Consider the following 19,510-nt stretch of genomic DNA (forward strand, 5'->3'; position numbering starts at 1 on the left):
CAGCTGTAATGGCTCTTAGAGATTTACCCAAGATGCACAGCTGTAATGACTCTTAGAGATTTACCCAAGATGCACAGCTGTAATGACTCTTAGAGATTTACCCAAGATGCACAGCTGTAATGACTCTTAGAGATGTACCCAAGATGCACAGCTGTAATGACTCTTAGAGATGTACCCAAGATGCACAGCTGTAATGACTCTTAGAGATGTACCCAAGATGCACAGCTGTAATGACTCTTAGAGATTTACCCAAGATGCACAGCTGTAATGACTCTTAGAGATTTACCCAAGATGCACAGCTGTAATGACTCTTAGAGATTTACCCAAGATGCACAGCTGTAATGACTCTTAGAGATGTACCCAAGATGCACAGCTGTAATGACTCTTAGAGATTTACCCAAGATGTACAGCTGTAATGACTCTTAGAGATGTACCCAAGATGCACAGCTGTAATGACTCTTAGAGATTTACCCAAGAAGACTCCCAGCTGTAATGGCTCTTAGAGATTTACCCAAGATGCACAGCTGTAATCACTGCCAAGGGGTTTCTAACATGTATTGACTCCAGGGAGCTGAATACTTATAGAACAACTATATTTTAGGAATTTAATGTATATCCATCTAAAATAAATATATATATTCGTCCCACTTTGACATTACACAGTATTTTGTTTAGATTGATTTAATTGAAAATGTAATTTAATTAATTTAATTTAATGTTTAAAAAAATGTTAAAATTTTTTTGGTCAACAATTTGAATCCCACTTTGCAACACCATAAAATGTGAAGAAACCCAAGGGGTCTGAATACCGTTTTTAAGGCTTTGTATATATATATTCTGCTTTTGCTGGTTAGGTCTCGTCTTTTTGTCTATGTATTTATGGGGGGGGGGGGGGACTTTCGGTTGCCCAATGAATCTGTAGATACGTCTATTATAGAAGACGGAAGACTCGTCTTTTTGTCTATGTATTTTTGGGGGGGACTTTCGGTTACCCAATGCATCTGTAGATACGTCTATTATAGAAGACAGAAGACTCGTCTTTTTGTCTACGTATTTTTTTGGGGGGGACTTTCGGTTACCCAATGCATCTGTAGATACGTCTATTATAGAAGACAGAAGACTCGTCTTTTTGTCTATGTATTTTTTGGGGGGGACTTTCGGTTACCCAATGCATCTGTAGATACGTCTATTATAGAAGACAGAAGACTCGTCTTTTTGTCTATGTATTTTTTGGGGGGGACTTTCGGTTACTCAATGAATCTGTAGATACGTCTATTATAGAAAACGGAAAACATAGATCACGTGGTTTAAAAGAAACAGAGCGGGTCGCTGGCTTTATCTATTTCCACAATTCCCCGGCACGTGTAAATATCCTCCTTCAATTCGTTTGAGTGTCTTGTTGTATTATAGTTTTGCTAAATTATTTTCTATTTTTATTCAATTGAGCTTTTATTTGTGTAGTGTTTTATTCACTTAAATGCATTGTGGGTAGTCCATCATGCGTAGGCTATATGACAAATACACTAACTAATAACGAAAGCTGAAGTTCACGGTTCCACGTAAACCATAGCCCTTCTCATATACGGGCTATATATATATATATATATATATATATATAAATGTGTCAAAGTCCCACCCTGTAGGTGTGATCGCGTCGCCAGTCGTATTAGTCAGAGATCGGACGGCTACATAAAGAGGCGCAACATACATGATGACAGAAACTCGTCCCTCGCTCTACTGCTGCTGTCAAAATAAAACTGACTGCGGTTGGTCCGGCGGATGATGAATGAGGAGAGGTTTGATAATCCCATTTATAGCAGTGGTCCAATGGGCCTCACCGAAGGAGACCGGGAATCCTTACGGAAACCATGCAACCGAACTCACCTCTCAGGTAAGTAACGTCTAACGTTCAGCCTGCTGCACAGACCCCATAGACCCTCTACTATCATCGTAAATGAAGATATAATTATTTTGCCATATCTAATCCATGTATATTACGCTACTTACCATGGTGGGGACAGTAGTCTATGTGCTATTCTTACTACATTACCCAACATGTTTTACCTCAGATTGGTGATGTTAGTATGTGTATAGTCAACACGATGACACTTGATCAATTGCTTGAAATTGATCAATATATTTGGTTTTGTACTGTTGATTTAGCGCTAGGGGTCGCAGCTATCACTTTCTTTCTCAAATGTCACGGATAATTCAGGAAAACCCATTTTGGTGATTTCTGGTATATTCAAACCCGTTTTGGTGATTTCTGGTATATCCAAATCCATCAGTCACATCACGTTTTTGCACTCATTCAGCAGTTTTTACCCGAATAAGTACAATACCATTAGAAATTAATGTTGAAAGTTCAATTAATATTTCAAAAAATGCTGTTGCTTCCTGTTGACAACACACTGATAAATAGCCCAGTGTCAAATCCGTTTTAAAGTGTCCAAATCAATAACCAATACGCAGAAACAGTTTGTAATATATCGAAAACCTCAAATGTACCATCAACGCAACAGTAGTATAAAAAAAAGATGGACGACATAAGAGTTCAGAGTTCAAAAACGCCACCGTGGCGCATCGATGAGAATACCGAGGAAATTAGGAGATGAAGCGGGAATCCAAATAGTGGGGTTTTATTGCGCACAGTCACAGGAACACACGAGGTGGAAAGGTAGCAGGATAACGTTGTGGTTTACCGGGGAAATACAAGAGATCAATATGTTTAACAAACAATCATAACTGAAAAGTATCAATTAAAACTGGACAAACCACTGTGTCTTACATGCTGGACTGGCAGGAAACTGTACTTAAGTCACTTGGAAGCAGCAAATATGTAACCGATGTGAAATGGCTAGCTCGTCAGCGGTAGTGCGCGCGAATATCGTTTAAATCGGTGACGTCACTCGCTCATGAGACCTTGAAGTAGTTGTTACCCCTTTGCTCTGCAAGGGCCGCGGCTTTTTTTGTGTAGCGATGGGGTAACGATGCTTCGTGGGTGACTGTTGTGGATGTGTCCGAACCCATGGTAGGGGCGAGGAGAGGGACGGACGCAATCCTGTTACAATCACATATAAATTTTTAACATCAACTGTAAAGGATCAATTAAAACAGGACCAAACTGTGTCTTACATGCTGGACTGGCAGGAAACTGTACTTAAATCATATACACTTTAACATCAACTGTAAAGGATCAATTAAAACAGGACCAAACTGTGTCTTACATGCTGGACTGGCAGGAAACTGTACTTAAATCATATACACTTTAACATCAACTGAAAATTATGTTAGTTACGCCTGTCCTTCAATAACGAAAGGTTCTCAATTTTCAAATCACACACAACATGGAAAGGAAACCCCGTTGTTTTGTCAACTGGTAATAAAATCACTAATTGATTAGGGAGGAAATATACACTATTAAAAATAACAGCTCCAAAAACCAAACGGATCCTGGCAGTAATGTGTTAGAGGACAATTTGGAGAAGACAGCTAGATCCATTTTGAAGTGTTGCATTTAGATTCAAGTGGGTGGGCCAACGTGGTTAGTGTAATGCAAGTGGGTGGGCCAACGTGGTTAGTGTAATGCAAGTGGGTGGGCCAACGTGGTTAGTGTAATGCAAGTGGGTGGGCCAACGTGGTTAGTGTAATGCAAGTGGGTGGGCCAACGTGGTTAGTGTAATGCAAGTGGGTGGGCCAACGTGGTTAGTGTAATGCAAGTGGGTGGGCCAACGTGGTTAGTGTAATGCAAGTGGGTGGGCCAACGTGGTTAGTGTAATGCAAGTGGGTGGGCCAACGTGGTTAGTGTAATGCAAGTGGGTGGGCCAACGTGGTTAGTGTAATGCAAGTGGGTGGGCCAACATGGTTAGTGTAATGCAAGTGGGTGGCCAACGTGGTTAGTGTAATGCAAGTGGGTGGCCAACGTGGTTAGTGTAATGCAAGTGGGTGGGCCAACGTGGTTAGTGTAATGCAAGTGGGTGGGCCAACGTGGTTAGTGTAATGCAAGTGGGTGGGCCAACGTGGTTAGTGTAATGCAAGTGGGTGGGCCAACGTGGTTAGTGTAATGCAAGTGGGTGGGCCAACGTGGTTAGTGTAATGCAAGTGGGTGGGCCAACGTGGTTAGTGTAATGCAAGTGGGTGGGCCAACGTGGTTAGTGTAATGCAAGTGGGTGGGCCAACGTGGTTAGTGTAATGCAAGTGGGTGGGCCAACGTGGTTAGTGTAATGCAAGTGGGTGGGCCAACGTGGTTAGTGTAATGCAAGTGGGTGGGCCAACGTGGTTAGTGTAATGCAAGTGGGTGGGCCAACGTGGTTAGTGTAATGCAAGTGGGTGGGCCAACGTGGTTAGTGTAATGCAAGTGGGTGGGCCAACGTGGTTAGTGTAATGCAAGTGGGTGGGCCAACGTGGTTAGTGTAATGCAACACTGTTTTTGTTAATCACTTCCATCGATATCACGCTGAAATCAATAGAACACGGGGCACATATTTGCGGTGTAGCGCTGTTTAAACTAACACTAATTAAAGGTCACGTTGAAACGTGGAATATCCCATAACCGCGGGAAGTAGGGGTGCTGAAACGCAACCTGAAAAATCATAATAAAATAGATATACATTTTTAAAAAACGATTTAAAAAAATATATTTTCCCCCCCAAAAAAGTAGTGCACTGGGCCTTTACTAGTCCTGTATTAGTGGACCGATATAGCCCTCTGTAGTGAAGGGCAATTTTTTAAAACAATTACATCTCAGTCCCCCTTCACCCCAAAACGACCTGGCTACTATGGTATAACCCTATACATTGTTGATATGTTTGGGTTGACTTGCTCATATCAAGCAACAGCCAGTTTGTATAACTGTAAAAATAAACCACTAGTGGACTCGTTTTATGAATGCTTGGATCGTGAAACTGAAATAGATTGGTAGCTAGTTGGTGAGGCTTTTGATTTATTTACCAGTTAATTAACCTGAAGCTGGAATTCCCAAGTTGTTCGGTGCTTTACCGCTCATGCCGGCGAGCAAACTAAACAGACGGCTCCGCAGCGCATCAGTGTGACGTTACACATCTGACCTAAACTCATAAATATGAATGTCTTTGCCTCGGGCTGTCCTACGAAAGGAAATTTCCCATAAGGGACGCTAGTTGCATGGAGGATTTAGCAACGGTAACAACCACCGGGGTAACAAGCGAGCACGCTCATTTTTCAACACATATTAAGGAAAATAGATTAAGTATGTTTCTGAATGCTGCACCAGGCTTCATTGTTGACAATATGACTGAGCGTCGAAGATTACGGTTCGATTTGAACAGGGCGCAACTTCCGCAACGGTTTCGCCCGTCACATTTACGGGCCGTAGCCCGGTTTAACCCGGGGCAGCTTAATCGAATTCCCTCGTTGAAACCATGTATACATATTGCATTGGTTAGTACAAAGTAATATGTATGATTATATAAAGTTATTGGTCAGTCTGTTAAAATCAATTGGTCAGATTTCCCCAACTCACTTAACCAATCACATCATGTTTGGTTTTTGTATTCCTGGTTGTGTTTGGTCCCAAAGGTTTAGAAACAAAAAAAACTGTTCTCCAACAGTTGAATTTAATCTTCACTTCAACTTTCAACATTACTACTACATGCATTGAAACAATCAATTGTGTGTTTGTGTGTCCACCTCAGGTTCCGAATGCTTAAGAAGACACTACATACTACTGCTGTGTGTGGTAGTAGTGGGGTGTACTGTGGCTGTCATAAGTCTGTTTGCCCAGAAAAACTATCAAATTGCACAGCGACAGCAGTCAAATATGGAACCCTCTGCGGCAGAGAGAGAAGAGATGAAGTCTCTGAAATCAGAGGACTACAGCGTTCTTCTAAATATGATTTTAAAGCAGGGTAAGTTCAGCTCTTTCAGTATTTGTATATCTCTTTTTCACAGTACCACACCTAAACCTCCGACCACACCTAAACCTCCTACCACACCTAAACCTCCTACCACACCTAAACCTCCTACCACACCTAAACCTCCTACCACACCTAAACCCTCCTACCACACCTAAACCTCCTACCACATCTAAACCTCCTACCACACCTAAACCTCCTACCACACCTAAACCTCCTACCACACCTAAACCTCCTACCTCCTACCACACCTAAACCTCCTACCACACCTAAACCTCCTACCACACCTAAACCTCCTACCACACCTAAACCCTCCTACCACACCTAAACCCTCCTACCACACCTAAACCTCCTACCACACCTAAAACTCCTACCACGCCTAAAACTCCTACCACGCCTAAACACCCTACCACGCCTAAACACCCTACCACGCCTAAACACCCTACCACACCTAAACACCCTACCACGCCTAAACACCCTACCACGCCTAAACACCCTACCACGCCTAAACACCCTACCACACCTAAACACCCTACCACACCTAAACACCCTACCACGCCTAAACACCCTACCACGCCTAAACCTCCTACCACGCCTAAACACCCTACCACGCCTAAACACCCTACCACGCCTAAACCTCCTACCACGCCTAAACACCCTACCACACCTAAACCTCCTACCACACCTAAACCTCCTACCACACCTAAACCTCCTACCACACCTAAACCTCCTACCACGCCTAAACATCCTACCACGCCTAAACATCCTACCTCCTACCACACCTAAACCTCCTACCACACCTAAACCTCCTACCACACCTAAACCTCCTACCACACCTAAACCTCCTACCACACCTAAACCTCCTACCACGCCTAAACATCCTACCACGCCTAAACATCCTACCACGCCTAAACCTCCTACCACGCCTAAACCTCCTACCTCCTACCACACCTAAACCTCCGACCACACCTAAACCTCCTACCACACCTAAACCTCCTACCTCCTACCACACCTAAACCCTCCTACCACACCTAAACCTCCTACCACACCTAAAACTCCTACCACGCCTAAACACCCTACCACGCCTAAACACCCTACCACACCTAAACACCCTACCACACCTAAACACCCTACCACACCTAAACCTCCTACCACGCCTAAACCTCCTACCACGCCTAAACACCCTACCACGCCTAAACACCCTACCACGCCTAAACCTCCTACCACGCCTAAACCTCCTACCACGCCTAAACCTCCTACCACGCCTAAACATCCTACCACACCTAAACCTCCTACCACACCTAAACATCCTACCACGCCTAAACATCCTACCACGCCTAAACATCCTACCACGCCTAAACCTCCTACCACACCTAAACACCCTACCACGCCTAAACCTCCTACCACACCTAAACCTCCTACCACACCTAAACCTCCTACCACACCTAAACATCCTACCACACCTAAACCTCCTACCACGCCTAAACCTCCTACCACACCTAAACCTCCTACCTCCTACCACACCTAAACCTCCTACCACACCTAAACATCCTACCACGCCTAAACATCCTACCACACCTAAACCTCCTACCACACCTAAACCTCCTACCACACCTAAATCTCCTACCACACCTAAACCTCCTACCACACCTAAACCTCCTACCACACCTAAACATCCTACCACACCTAAACATCCTACCACACCTAAACATCCTACCTCCTACCACACCTAAACCTCCTACCACACCTAAACATCCTACCACACCTAAACCTCCTACCACACCTAAACCTCCTACCACACCTAAACATCCTACCACGCCTAAACATCTTACCACGCCTAAACCTCCTACCACGCCTAAACATCCTACCACACCTAAACCTCCTACCTCCTACCACACCTAAACCTCCTACCACACCTAAACACCCTACCACACCTAAACCTCCTACCACACCTAAACCTCCTACCACGCCTAAACCTCCTACCACAAAACCATCTCTCCTTTGTCGATAGTTTGTCAAGAATTGTATTTCAGAAAAAATATTTCTGTCTTTATTGATCATACTGTGATCATAATCACTTGAACTATACGACTACTGTATATTAACATGTTACCTGCAGTGTAGTAATTGCATTTCATGATCACTTGTTTATTTAAAAATATATATATATTGTTATGTTTCTTTTGCTATATTTGTGACAAGTCTTCTACTCTGTATCTAATCTGTCTCCAGAAGGGTAGAGGTTTATCAACTCCAGTTTGTACTACATCTCTATCTAATCTCCTACTCTCTACTCTGTATCTAATCTGTCTCCAGAAGGGTGGAGGTTTATCAACTCCAGTTTGTACTACATCTCTATCTAATCTCCTACTCTCTACTCTGTATCTAATCTGTCTCCAGAAGGGTGGAGGTTTATCAACTCCAGTTTGTACTACATCTCTATCTAATCTCCTACTCTCTACTCTGTATCTAATCTGTCTCCAGAAGGGTGGAGGTTTATCAACTCCAGTTTGTACTACATCTCTATCTAATCTCCTACTCTCTACTCTGTATCTAATCTGTCTCCAGAAGGGTGGAGGTTTATCAACTCCAGTTTGTACTACATCTCTATCTAATCTCCTACTCTCTACTCTGTATCTAATCTGTCTCCAGAAGGGTGGAGGTTTATCAACTCCAGTTTGTACTACATCTCTATCTAATCTCCTACTCTCTACTCTGTATCTAATCTGTCTCCAGAAGGGTGGAGGTTTATCAACTCCAGTTTGTACTACATCTCTATCTAATCTCCTACTCTCTACTCTGTATCTAATCTGTCTCCAGAAGGGTGGAGGTTTATCAACTCCAGTTTGTACTACATCTCTATCTAATCTCCTACTCTCTACTCTGTATCTAATCTGTCTCCAGAAGGGTGGAGGTTTATCAACTCCAGTTTGTACTACATCTCTATCTAATCTGTCTCCAGAAGGGTGGAAGTATATCAACTCCAGTTTGTACTATATCTCTATCTAATCTCCTACTCTCTACTCTGTATCTAATCTGTCTCCAGAAGGGTGGAGGTTTATCAACTCCAGTTTGTACTACATCTCTATCTAATCTCCTACTCTCTACTCTGTATCTAATCTGTCTCCAGAAGGGTGGAGGTTTATCAACTCCAGTTTGTACTACATCTCTATCTAATCTCCTACTCTCTACTCTGTATCTAATCTGTCTCCAGAAGGGTGGAGGTTTATCAACTCCAGTTTGTACTACATCTCTATCTAATCTCCTACTCTCTACTCTGTATCTAATCTGTCTCCAGAAGGGTGGAGGTTTATCAACTCCAGTTTGTACTACATCTCTATCTAATCTGTCTCCAGAAGGGTGGAAGTATATCAACTCCAGTTTGTACTATATCTCTATCTAATCTCCTACTCTCTACTCTGTATCTAATCTGTCTCCAGAAGGGTGGAGGTTTATCAACTCCAGTTTGTACTACATCTCTATCTAATCTCCTACTCTCTACTCTGTATCTAATCTGTCTCCAGAAGGGTGGAGGTTTATCAACTCCAGTTTGTACTACATCTCTATCTAATCTCCTACTCTCTACATCTCTATCTAATCTGTCTCCAGAAGGGTGGAAGTATATCAACTCCAGTTTGTACTACATCTCTATCTAATCTCCTACTCTCTACATCTCTATCTAATCTGTCTCCAGAAGGGTGGAAGTATATCAACTCCAGTTTGTACTACATGTCTACTGAGACCAAGTCCTGGGGTGAGAGCAGACCTTACTGCCAACGGAAGGGATTGGACCTGGTGACCATAAACAGCAAAGACGAAGAGGTGTGTTTTGCCTGTGTGTGTGTGTTTTGCCTGTGTGTGTGTGTTTTGCCTGTGTGTGTGTTTTGCCTGTGTGTGTGTGTGTGTGTGTGTGTGTGTGTTTTGCCTGTGTGTGTGTGTTTTGCCTGTGTGTGTGTGTTTTGCCTGTGTGTGTGTTTTGCCTGTGTGTGTGTGTGTTTTGCCTGTGTGTGTGTTTTGCCTGTGTGTGTGTGTGTTTTGCCTGTGTGTGTGTTTTGCCTGTGTGTGTGTTTTGCCTGTGTGTGTGTGTGTGTTTTGCCTGTGTGTGTGTGTGTGTTTTGCCTGTGTGTGTGTGTGTGTGTTTTGCCTGTGTGTGTTTTGCCTGTGTGTGTTTTGCCTGTGTGTGTGTGTTTTGCCTGTGTGTGTGTTTTGCCTGTGTGTGTGTGTGTTTTGTGTGTGTGTGTTTTGCCTGTGTGTGTGTGTTTTGCCTGTGTGTGTGTGAGTGTGTGTTGCCTGTGTGTGTGTTTTGCCTGTGTGTGTGTGTTTTGCCTGTGTGTGTGTGTGTGTGTGTGTGTGTGTGTTTTGCCTGTGTGTGTGTGTGTGTTTTGCCTGTGTGTGTGTGTGTTTTGCCTGTGTGTGTGTGTGTTTTGCCTGTGTGTGTGTGTGTTTTGCCTGTGTGTGTGTGTGTTTTGCCTGCCTGTGTGTGTGTGTGTTTTGCCTGTGTGTGTGTGTGTGTGTGTTTTGCCTGTGTGTGTTTTGCCTGTGTGTGTGACTGAGCATCAGTCAGAGAGATCACATTCTAAGAGGCCAAATATGGAGAAGAGAAAAAAAGTCTGATTCTACCATTTATGTTATTGTTCATCACTAGGACTTTCTCCTTGACGTGGTCCGTGCAAAGAAATTGGATGTAGCCTGGATTGGTTTTTCTCCCAACAACACAAAGGAGATATCTACACGGTAAAGACATTTCACCATCGATCTAAAAGTATGACGGAGATTTGAACCTTTTTAGGGCATGAAGAAATCCAGAACGATTCTGATAATAATTGGCAGTGTTTTGTTCTCATAGGGTGAAGAGAGGTGTGGGGTCAGAAGAAGGTGCTCAGGAAGAGGACTGTGCTACGCTTACGGTATATGAGACACCTGCAGTGAAAGAACTAACCGGGGGACAATGTGGGACAAAGAAATACTGTATTTGTGAAAAATACCTGGATGTCAAATACAATGTAAGCAAGAGAAACCGTTAACTGGTTCTTCTGAAAGGATTCGACTTCTTTTTAATGGATGGAACAACTGCTAGCTTCAACTCTTCTTTTAAATGGAGGGAACAACTGCTAGCTTCAACTCTTCTTTTAAATGGAGGGAACAACTGCTAGCTTCAACTCTTCTTTTAAATGGAGGGAACAACTGCTAGCTTCAACTCTTCTTTTAAATGGAGGGAACAACTGCTAGCTTCAATGTTTCTTTTAAATGGAGGGAACAACTGCTAGCTTCAACTTCTTTTTAATGGAGGGAACAACTGCTAGCTTCAATTTTTCTTTTTAATGGAGGGAACAACTGCTAGCTTCAATTTTTCTTTTTAAATGGAGGGAACAACTGCTAGCTTCAACGTTTCTTTTTTAAATGGAGGGAACAACTGCATTTTCCAAGAAGCAACTGTTAGTCATTCCAGTTAGGTTGGTGAGGTTTTTTACCCTGAAATACACATCTGCATCGTATATTAAGAAAAGTTAAAAGGGTAGTTTTCTGTGCTAGGAAACCCCCCCCCCCTGCATTGTTCCAATACGCAAAAGCACTTTCAGTCAATAAGCTTTCCATTTTATCCAGACAGTTTTCAACTGAAGTCAATGGGCAGATGGATTCAATGGGCAGATGGATTCAATGGGCAGATGGATTCAATGGGCAGATGGATTCAATGGGCAGATGGATTCAATGGGCAGATGGATTCAATGGGCAGATGGATTCAATGGGCAGATGGATTCAATGGGCAGATGGATTCAATGGGCAGATGGATTCAATGGGCAGATGGATTCAATGGGCAGATGGATTAAAAACATTTTTGTTTTAAAGTAAACATAAATAAAAACAACATTTAGTAAAACATTGTGTTTAGACGGGGGGCTGACAGAGCAGGGTAGGAACACACACCGTACACACACACACACACACACACACACACACCTTACACACACACACACACACCTTACACACACACACACACACACCTTACACACACCTTACACACACACACACACACACCTTACACACACACACACACACACACACACACACACCTTACACACACACACACACACACACACACACACACACACACACACACCTTACACACACCGTACACACACACCTTACACACACCGTACACACACACACACACACACACACACACACACCTTACACACACACACACACACACACACACACACACACACACACCTTACACACACACACACACACCTTACACACACACACACACACCTTACACACACACACACACACACACACACACACACCTTACACACACACACACACACACACACACACACACACACACACACACACACACACACACACACACACACCTTACACACACCGTACACACACACACACACACACACACACACACACACACACCTTACACACACACACACACACACACACACACACACACACACACCTTACACACACACACACACACACACACACTGTCTGAATGTTTATAACCGCAGCATGATGATGAGTAATCATCTGAATCATCTAACACAATATTGATTAGTGAAGGTGAAGTGAAACCAAGTGAATAACAAACCATATCACCACCACCATTAACCTACCACTGACAGAGAGAGGACCATTAACCTACCACTGACAGAGAGAGGTCCATTAACCTACCACTGACAGAGAGAGGTCCATTAACCTACCACTGACAGAGAGAGGTCCATTAACCTACCACTGACAGAGAGAGGACCATTAACCTACCACTGACAGAGAGAGGACCATTAACCTACCACTGACAGAGAGAGGACCATTAACCTACCACTGACAGAGAGAGGACCATTAACCTACCACTGACAGAGAGAGGACCATTAACCTACCACTGACAGAGAGAGGACCATTAACCTACCACTGACAGAGAGAGGACCATTAACCTACCACTGACAGAGAGAGGACCATTAACCTACCACTGACAGAGAGAGGACCATTAACCTACCACTGACAGAGAGAGGACCATTAACCTACCACTGACAGAGAGAGGACCATTAACCTACCACTGACAGAGAGAGGACCATTAACCTACCACTGACAGAGAGAGGACCATTAACCTACCACTGACAGAGAGAGGACCATTAACCTACCACTGACAGAGAGAGGACCATTAACCTACCACTGACAGAGAGAGGACCATTAACCTACCACTGACAGAGAGAGGTCCATTAACCTACCACTGACAGAGAGAGGACCATTAACCTACCACTGACAGAGAGAGGACCATTAACCTACCACTGACAGAGAGAGGACCATTAACCTACCACTGACAGAGAGAGGACCATTAACCTACCACTGACAGAGAGAGGACCATTAACCTACCACTGACAGAGAGAGGTCCATTAACCTACCACTGACAGAGAGAGGACCATTAACCTACCACTGACAGAGAGAGGACCATTAACCTACCACTGACAGAGAGAGGACCATTAACCTACCACTGACAGAGAGAGGACCATTAACCTACCACTGACAGAGAGAGGACCATTAACCTACCACTGACAGAGAGAGGACCATTAACCTACCACTGACAGAGAGAGGTCCATTAACCTACCACTGACAGAGAGAGGACCATTAACAACAGTTTTTTTTAAAATCAATCTGTCCATTGACTTCAGTTAACTAGCTAACGGGCTAAATCTGGCACACAAACTGCAATGTTGATTGATGTTCAAATGAAATTAAATTAAATGTAGTTTGTGCTACAAGGGTAGGCAACCCTGGTGGCTTGGATTTAGCCAATCACAGGGCTAAGATATATTTTATTAGTTCCTGTTATATTCCAGGAACAGGGTTTACCTTCCCCTGTACAGAAGAGAATGTGAGGTATTATAAAATAATAACAGTTTTATTTTTTATATTTTTCATACTGTAAATAAAAATCCTTTATTTAATTCTTTACGATACTATTGTCCTGTGACACCAAGTCTGAATGTGATTTAATATTGGGGTGGCAGGTGGCCTGGCGGTTAGAGGAGGCAGGTAGTCTAGTGGTTAGAGGAGGCGGGTGGCCTGGCGGTTAGAGGAGGCAGGTAGCCTAGTGGTTAGAGGAGGCAGGTAGCCTGGTGGTTAGAGGAGGCAGGTAGTCTAGTGGTTAGAGGAGGCAGGTAGTCTAGTGGTTAGAGGAGGGAGGTAGTCTAGTGGTTAGAGGAGGGAGGTAGTCTAGTGGTTAGAGGAGGCGGGTAGCCTGGTGGTTAGAGGAGGCAGGTAGTCTAGTGGTTAGAGGAGGCAGGTAGTCTAGTGGTTAGAGGAGGCAGGTAGCCTAGTGGTTAGAGGAGGCAGGTAGCCTGGTGGTTAGAGGAGGCAGGTAGTCTAGTGGTTAGAGGAGGCAGGTAGTCTAGTGGTTAGAGGAGGCAGGTAGTCTAGTGGTTAGAGGAGGCAGGTAGCCTGGCGGTTAGAGGAGGCAGGTAGCCTGGTGGTTAGAGGAGGCAGGTAGTCTAGTGGTTAGAGGAGGCAGGTAGTCTAGTGGTTAGAGGAGGCAGGTAGCCTGGTGGTTAGAGGAGGCAGGTGGCCTGGTGGTTAGAGGAGGCAGGTAGCCTGGTGGTTAGAGGAGGCAGGTGGCCTGGTGGTTAGAGGAGGCAGGTGGCCTGGTGGTTAGAGGAGGGAGGTAGTCTAGTGGTTAGAGGAGGCAGGTAGTCTAGTGGTTAGAGGAGGCAGGTAGCCTGGCGGTTAGAGGAGGCAGGTAGCCTGGTGGTTAGAGGAGGCAGGTAGTCTAGTGGTTAGAGGAGGCAGGTAGTCTAGTGGTTAGAGGAGGCGGGTGGCCTGGCGGTTAGAGGAGGCAGGTAGCCTGGCGGTTAGAGGAGGCAGGTAGCCTGGTGGTTAGAGGAGGCAGGTAGTCTAGTGGTTAGAGGAGGCAGGTAGCCTGGTGGTTAGAGGAGGCAGGTAGCCTGGTGGTTAGAGGAGGGAGGTAGTCTAGTGGTTAGAGGAGGCAGGTAGTCTAGTGGTTAGAGGAGGCGGGTGGCCTGGCGGTTAGAGGAGGCGGGTAGTCTAGTGGTTAGAGGAGGCAGGTAGTCTAGTGGTTAGAGGAGGCAGGTAGTCTAGTGGTTAGAGGATGCAGGTAGTCTAGTGGTTAGAGGAGGCGGGTGGCCTGGCGGTTAGAGGAGGCGGGTAGCCTGGCGGTTAGAGGAGGCAGGTAGTCTAGTGGTTAGAGGAGGCGGGTAGCCTGGCGGTTAGAGGAGGCGGGTAGCCTGGCGGTTAGAGGAGGCGGGTAGCCTGGCGGTTAGAGGAGGCGGGTAGCCTGGCGGTTAGAGGAGGCGGGTAGCCTGGCGGTTAGAGGAGGCGGGTAGCCTGGCGGTTAGAGGAGGCGGGTAGCCTGGCGGTTAGAGGAGGCGGGTAGCCTGGCGGTTAGAGGAGGCGGGTAGCCTGGCGGTTAGAGCGTTGGACGAGAAATCGAAAGGTTGCAAAATCGAATCCCCGAGCTGACAAGGTAAAAACCTGTCATTCTGCCCCTGAACAAGGCAGTTAACCTACTGTTCCTAGGCCGTCATTGTAAATATGAATTTGTTCTTAACTGACTTGCCTGGTTAAATAAAAAGGTACAAATAAATAAATATGTTGTGATTTGTTTATAATAACATATATAAATGTAGGATAAGGTTATGTAAAACAGAGTAAGCATGCTGTCAAACACAAATGTAACTTGTTCTTGTGAAAGGATACAATGTATTTATGGAGGGGAAAACGATTAGCTACAATGTATTTATGGAGGGGAAAACGATTAGCTACAATGTATTTATGGAGGGGAAAACGATTAGCTACAATGTATTTATGGAGGGGAAAACGATTAGCTACAATGTATTTATGGAGGGGAAAACGATTAGCTACAATGTATTTATGGAGGGGAAACGATTAGCTACAATGTATTTATGGAGGGGAAAACGATTAGCTACAATGTATTTATGGAGGGGAAAACGATTAGCTACAATGTATTTATGGAGGGGAAAACGATTAGCTACAATGTATTTCTGGAGGGGAAAACGATTAGCTACAATGTATTTCTGGAGGGGAAAACGATTAGCTACAATGTATTTCTGGAGGGGAAAACGATTAGCTACAATGTATTTATGGAGGGGAAAACGATTAGCTACAATGTATTTATGGAGGGGAAAACGATTAGCTACAATGTATTTATGGAGGGGGAAAATGATTAGCTACAATGTATTTATGGAGGGGGAAACGATTTGCCTCAGTCCTCTTGCCATTGTCTTTCGACGTCCGTCTGCAACTGGCAACGCTTCAGAACGACGCCACCTGTCGGAAAACAATGGCCCTCAAACACCTAGTGGTTCGGCCCTCAAACACCTAGTGGTTCGGCCCTCAAACACCTAGTGGTTCAGCCCCTAGTGGTTCAGCCCTCAAACACCTAGTGGTTCAGCCCCTAGTGGTTCAGCACCTAGTGGTTCAGCCCCTAGTGGTTCAGCCCCTAGTGGTTCAGCCCTCAAACACCTAGTGGTTCAGCCCCTAGTGGTTCAGCCCTCAAACACCTAGTGGTTCAGCCCTCAAACACCTAGTGGTTCAGCCCCTAGTGGTTCAGCCCTCAAACACCTAGTGGTTCAGCCCTCAAACACCTAGTGGTTCAGCCCCTAGTGGTTCAGCCCTCAAACACCTAGTGGTTCAGCCCCTAGTGGTTCAGCCCTCAAACATCTAGTGGTTCAGCCCCTAGTTGTTCCACTCATTTCACCCTTGCAAGAGAAACCAGACGTGATCATTCAGAAATGAAAAGGTGGTCACTGTGAATCTCTTAGTGTTGATGATGTTGCAGGGTAGAACTTTTATCTTTTTATTTTCTATAAAAACATAGAAATCTGCCATTTTCACATACTGGTATTATGCTGGAACAGACTGGTCACTATAAACAGCATACAGTATGTAGATACTGGTATTATGCTGGAACAGACTGGTCACTATAAACAGCATACAGTATGTAGATACTGGTATTATGCTGGAACAGACTGGTCACTATAAACAGCATACAGTATGTAGATACTGGTATTATGCTGAAACAGACTGGTCACTATAAACAGCATACAGTATGTAGATACTGGTATTATGCTGAAACAGACTGGTCAATAGAAACAGCATACAGTATGTAGATACTGGTATTATGCTGAAACAGACTGGTCAATAGAAACAGCATACAGTATGTAGATACTGGTATTATGCTGAAACAGACTGGTCAATAGAAACAGCATACAGTATGTAGATACTGGTATTATGCTGGAACAGACTGGTCACTATAAACAGCATACAGTATGTAGATACTGGTATTATGCTGGAACAGACTGGTCAATATAAACAGCATACAGTATGTAGATACTGGTATTATGCTGAAACAGACTGGTCAATAGAAACAGCATACAGTATGTAGATACTGGTATTATGCTGGAACAGACTGGTCAATAGAAACAGCATACAGTATGTAGATACTGGTATTATGCTGGAACAGACTGGTCAATAGAAACAGCATACAGTATGTAGACACTGGTATTATGCTGGAACAGACTGGTCACTATAAACAGCATACAGTATGTAGATACTGGTATTATGCTGAAACAGACTGGTCAATAGAAACAGCATACAGTATGCTGAAACAGACTGGTCACTATAAACAGCATACAGTATGTACAGTGCCTTGCGAAAGTATTCGGCCCCCTTGAACTTTGCGACCTTTTGCCACATTTCAGGCTTCAAACATAAAGATATAAAACTGTATTTTTTTGTGAAGAATCAACAACAAGTGGGACACAATCATGAAGTGGAACGACATTTATTGGATATTTCAAACTTTTTTAACAAATCAAAAACTGAAAAATTGGGCGTGCAAAATTATTCAGCCCCCTTAAGTTAAATACTTTGTAGCGCCACCTTTTGCTGCGATTACAGCTGTAAGTCGCTTGGGGTATGTCTCTATCAGTTTTGCACATCAAGAGACTGAAATTTGCGTGGTCAGACCAAGCTGCTTAAGACCCCCGGACCACGGCAGTTCACAACGCTCCAACAAGCCGGGAGTATACTTGATGGAAGCTTATTTTGTATAAAGCCTTCCCCCAAAACCATAGCCCTGACCTTAACCACTCAGAATGAATACCTAAACTAACCTTCCCCCAAAACCATAGCCCTGACCTTAACCACTCAGAATGAATACCTAAACTAACCTTCCTCCCAAACCATAGCCCTGACCTTAACCACTCAGAATGAATACCTAAACTAACCTTCCCCCAAACCATAGCCCTGACCTTAACCACTCAGAATGAATACCTAAACTAACTTTCCCCCAAACCATAGCCCTGACCTTAACCACTCAGAATGAATACCTAAACTAACCTTCCTCCCAAACCATAGCCCTGACCTTAACCACTCAGAATGAATACCTAAACTAACCCTTTTGTTTTAACCCTGTAACCATGTAGAATTAACCCTGTAACCATCCAGAATGAACCCTGTAACCATGCAGAATAAACCCTGTAACCATGCGGAATTAATCCTGTAACCACGCGGAATTAACCCTGTAATGAGTTAACCCTGTAATGAGTTAACCCTGTAATGAATTAACCCTGTAACCATGCAGAATTAACCCTGTAACCACGCGGAATTAACCCTGTAATGAATTAACCCTGTAATGAATTAACCCTGTAACCACGCGGAATTAACCCTGTAACCACGCGGAATTAACCCTGTAACCACGCGGAATTAACCCTGTAACCACGCGGAATTAACCCTGTAACCACGCGGAATTAACCCTGTAACCACGCGGAATTAACCCTGTAACCACGCAGAATTAACCCTGTAACCACGCAGAATTAACCCTGTAACCACGCAGACCCTGTAACCATCCAGAATTAACCCTGTAACCATGCAGAATTAACCCTGTAACCATGCAGAATTAACCCTGTAACCATGCAGAATCAACCCTGTAACCATGCAGAATTAACCCTGTAACCATGCAGAATTAACCCTGTAACCACGCAGAATTAACCCTGTAACCACGCAGAATCAACCCTGTAACCATGCAGAATTAATCCTGTAACCATGCAGAATTAACCCTGTAACCATGCAGAATTAACCCTGTAACCATGCAGAATTAACCCTGTAACCATGCAGAATCAACCCTGTAACCATCCAGAATTAACCCTGTAACCATCCAGAATTAACCCTGTAACCATGCAGAATTAACCCTGTAACCATGCAGAATTAACCCTGTAACCATGCAGAATTAACCCTGTAACCATGCAGAATTAACCCTGTAACCATGCAGAATTAACCCTGTAACCATGCAGAATTAACCCTGTAATCATGCAGAATCAACCCTGTAACCATCCAGAATTAACCCTGTAACCACGCAGAATTAACCCTGTAACCAAACGGAACATGCGGTTGGCTGGAGATAATGAGATAATGAACATGAGGCTGGTTGGCGATAATGAGATAATGAACATGAGGCTGACTGGAGATAATGAACATGAGGCTGGTTGGCAATAATGAGATAATGAACATGAGGCTGACTGGAGATAATGAGAAAAATAAACATGAGGCTGGTTGGCGATAATGAGATAATGAAC

At 44.1% G+C, this 19,510-nt stretch overlaps 2 protein-coding genes across 2 annotated transcripts in view; one reads left to right on the plus strand and one right to left on the minus strand.

Annotated features, from left to right (window-relative positions):
* LOC109886525 (mast/stem cell growth factor receptor kita-like) overlaps positions 1-19,510 on the minus strand; it is a 97,054-nt gene that overhangs the window by 47,046 nt on the left and 30,498 nt on the right. The window lies entirely within an intron of this gene.
* Positions 1,618-11,902, plus strand: LOC109887410 (killer cell lectin-like receptor subfamily B member 1B allele B). Its single transcript, XM_031816110.1, has 5 exons — positions 1,618-1,891; positions 5,673-5,885; positions 9,586-9,713; positions 10,537-10,625; positions 10,738-11,902. The coding sequence occupies exons 1-5, from the start codon at positions 1,780-1,782 to the stop codon at positions 10,913-10,915; spliced, it is 720 nt and encodes a 239-aa protein (XP_031671970.1). The 5' UTR covers positions 1,618-1,779; the 3' UTR covers positions 10,916-11,902.

The sequence above is a fragment of the Oncorhynchus kisutch genome, unplaced genomic scaffold (assembly GCF_002021735.2).
Source record: "Oncorhynchus kisutch isolate 150728-3 unplaced genomic scaffold, Okis_V2 scaffold744, whole genome shotgun sequence".
Classification (NCBI taxonomy): Eukaryota; Metazoa; Chordata; class Actinopteri; order Salmoniformes; family Salmonidae; genus Oncorhynchus; species Oncorhynchus kisutch.

Bases quoted from the DNA above. Each gene is read 5' to 3' on its own strand.
- LOC109887410 (XM_031816110.1), top strand. From the start codon at position 1,780: ATGATGAATGAGGAGAGGTTTGATAATCCCATTTATAGCAGTGGTCCA. The intron at 1,892-5,672 runs GTAAGTAACGTC...TGTCCACCTCAG, and splicing joins CAACCGAACTCACCTCTCAG to GTTCCGAATGCTTAAGAAGA. The intron at 10,626-10,737 runs GTAAAGACATTT...TTGTTCTCATAG, and splicing joins ACAAAGGAGATATCTACACG to GGTGAAGAGAGGTGTGGGGT.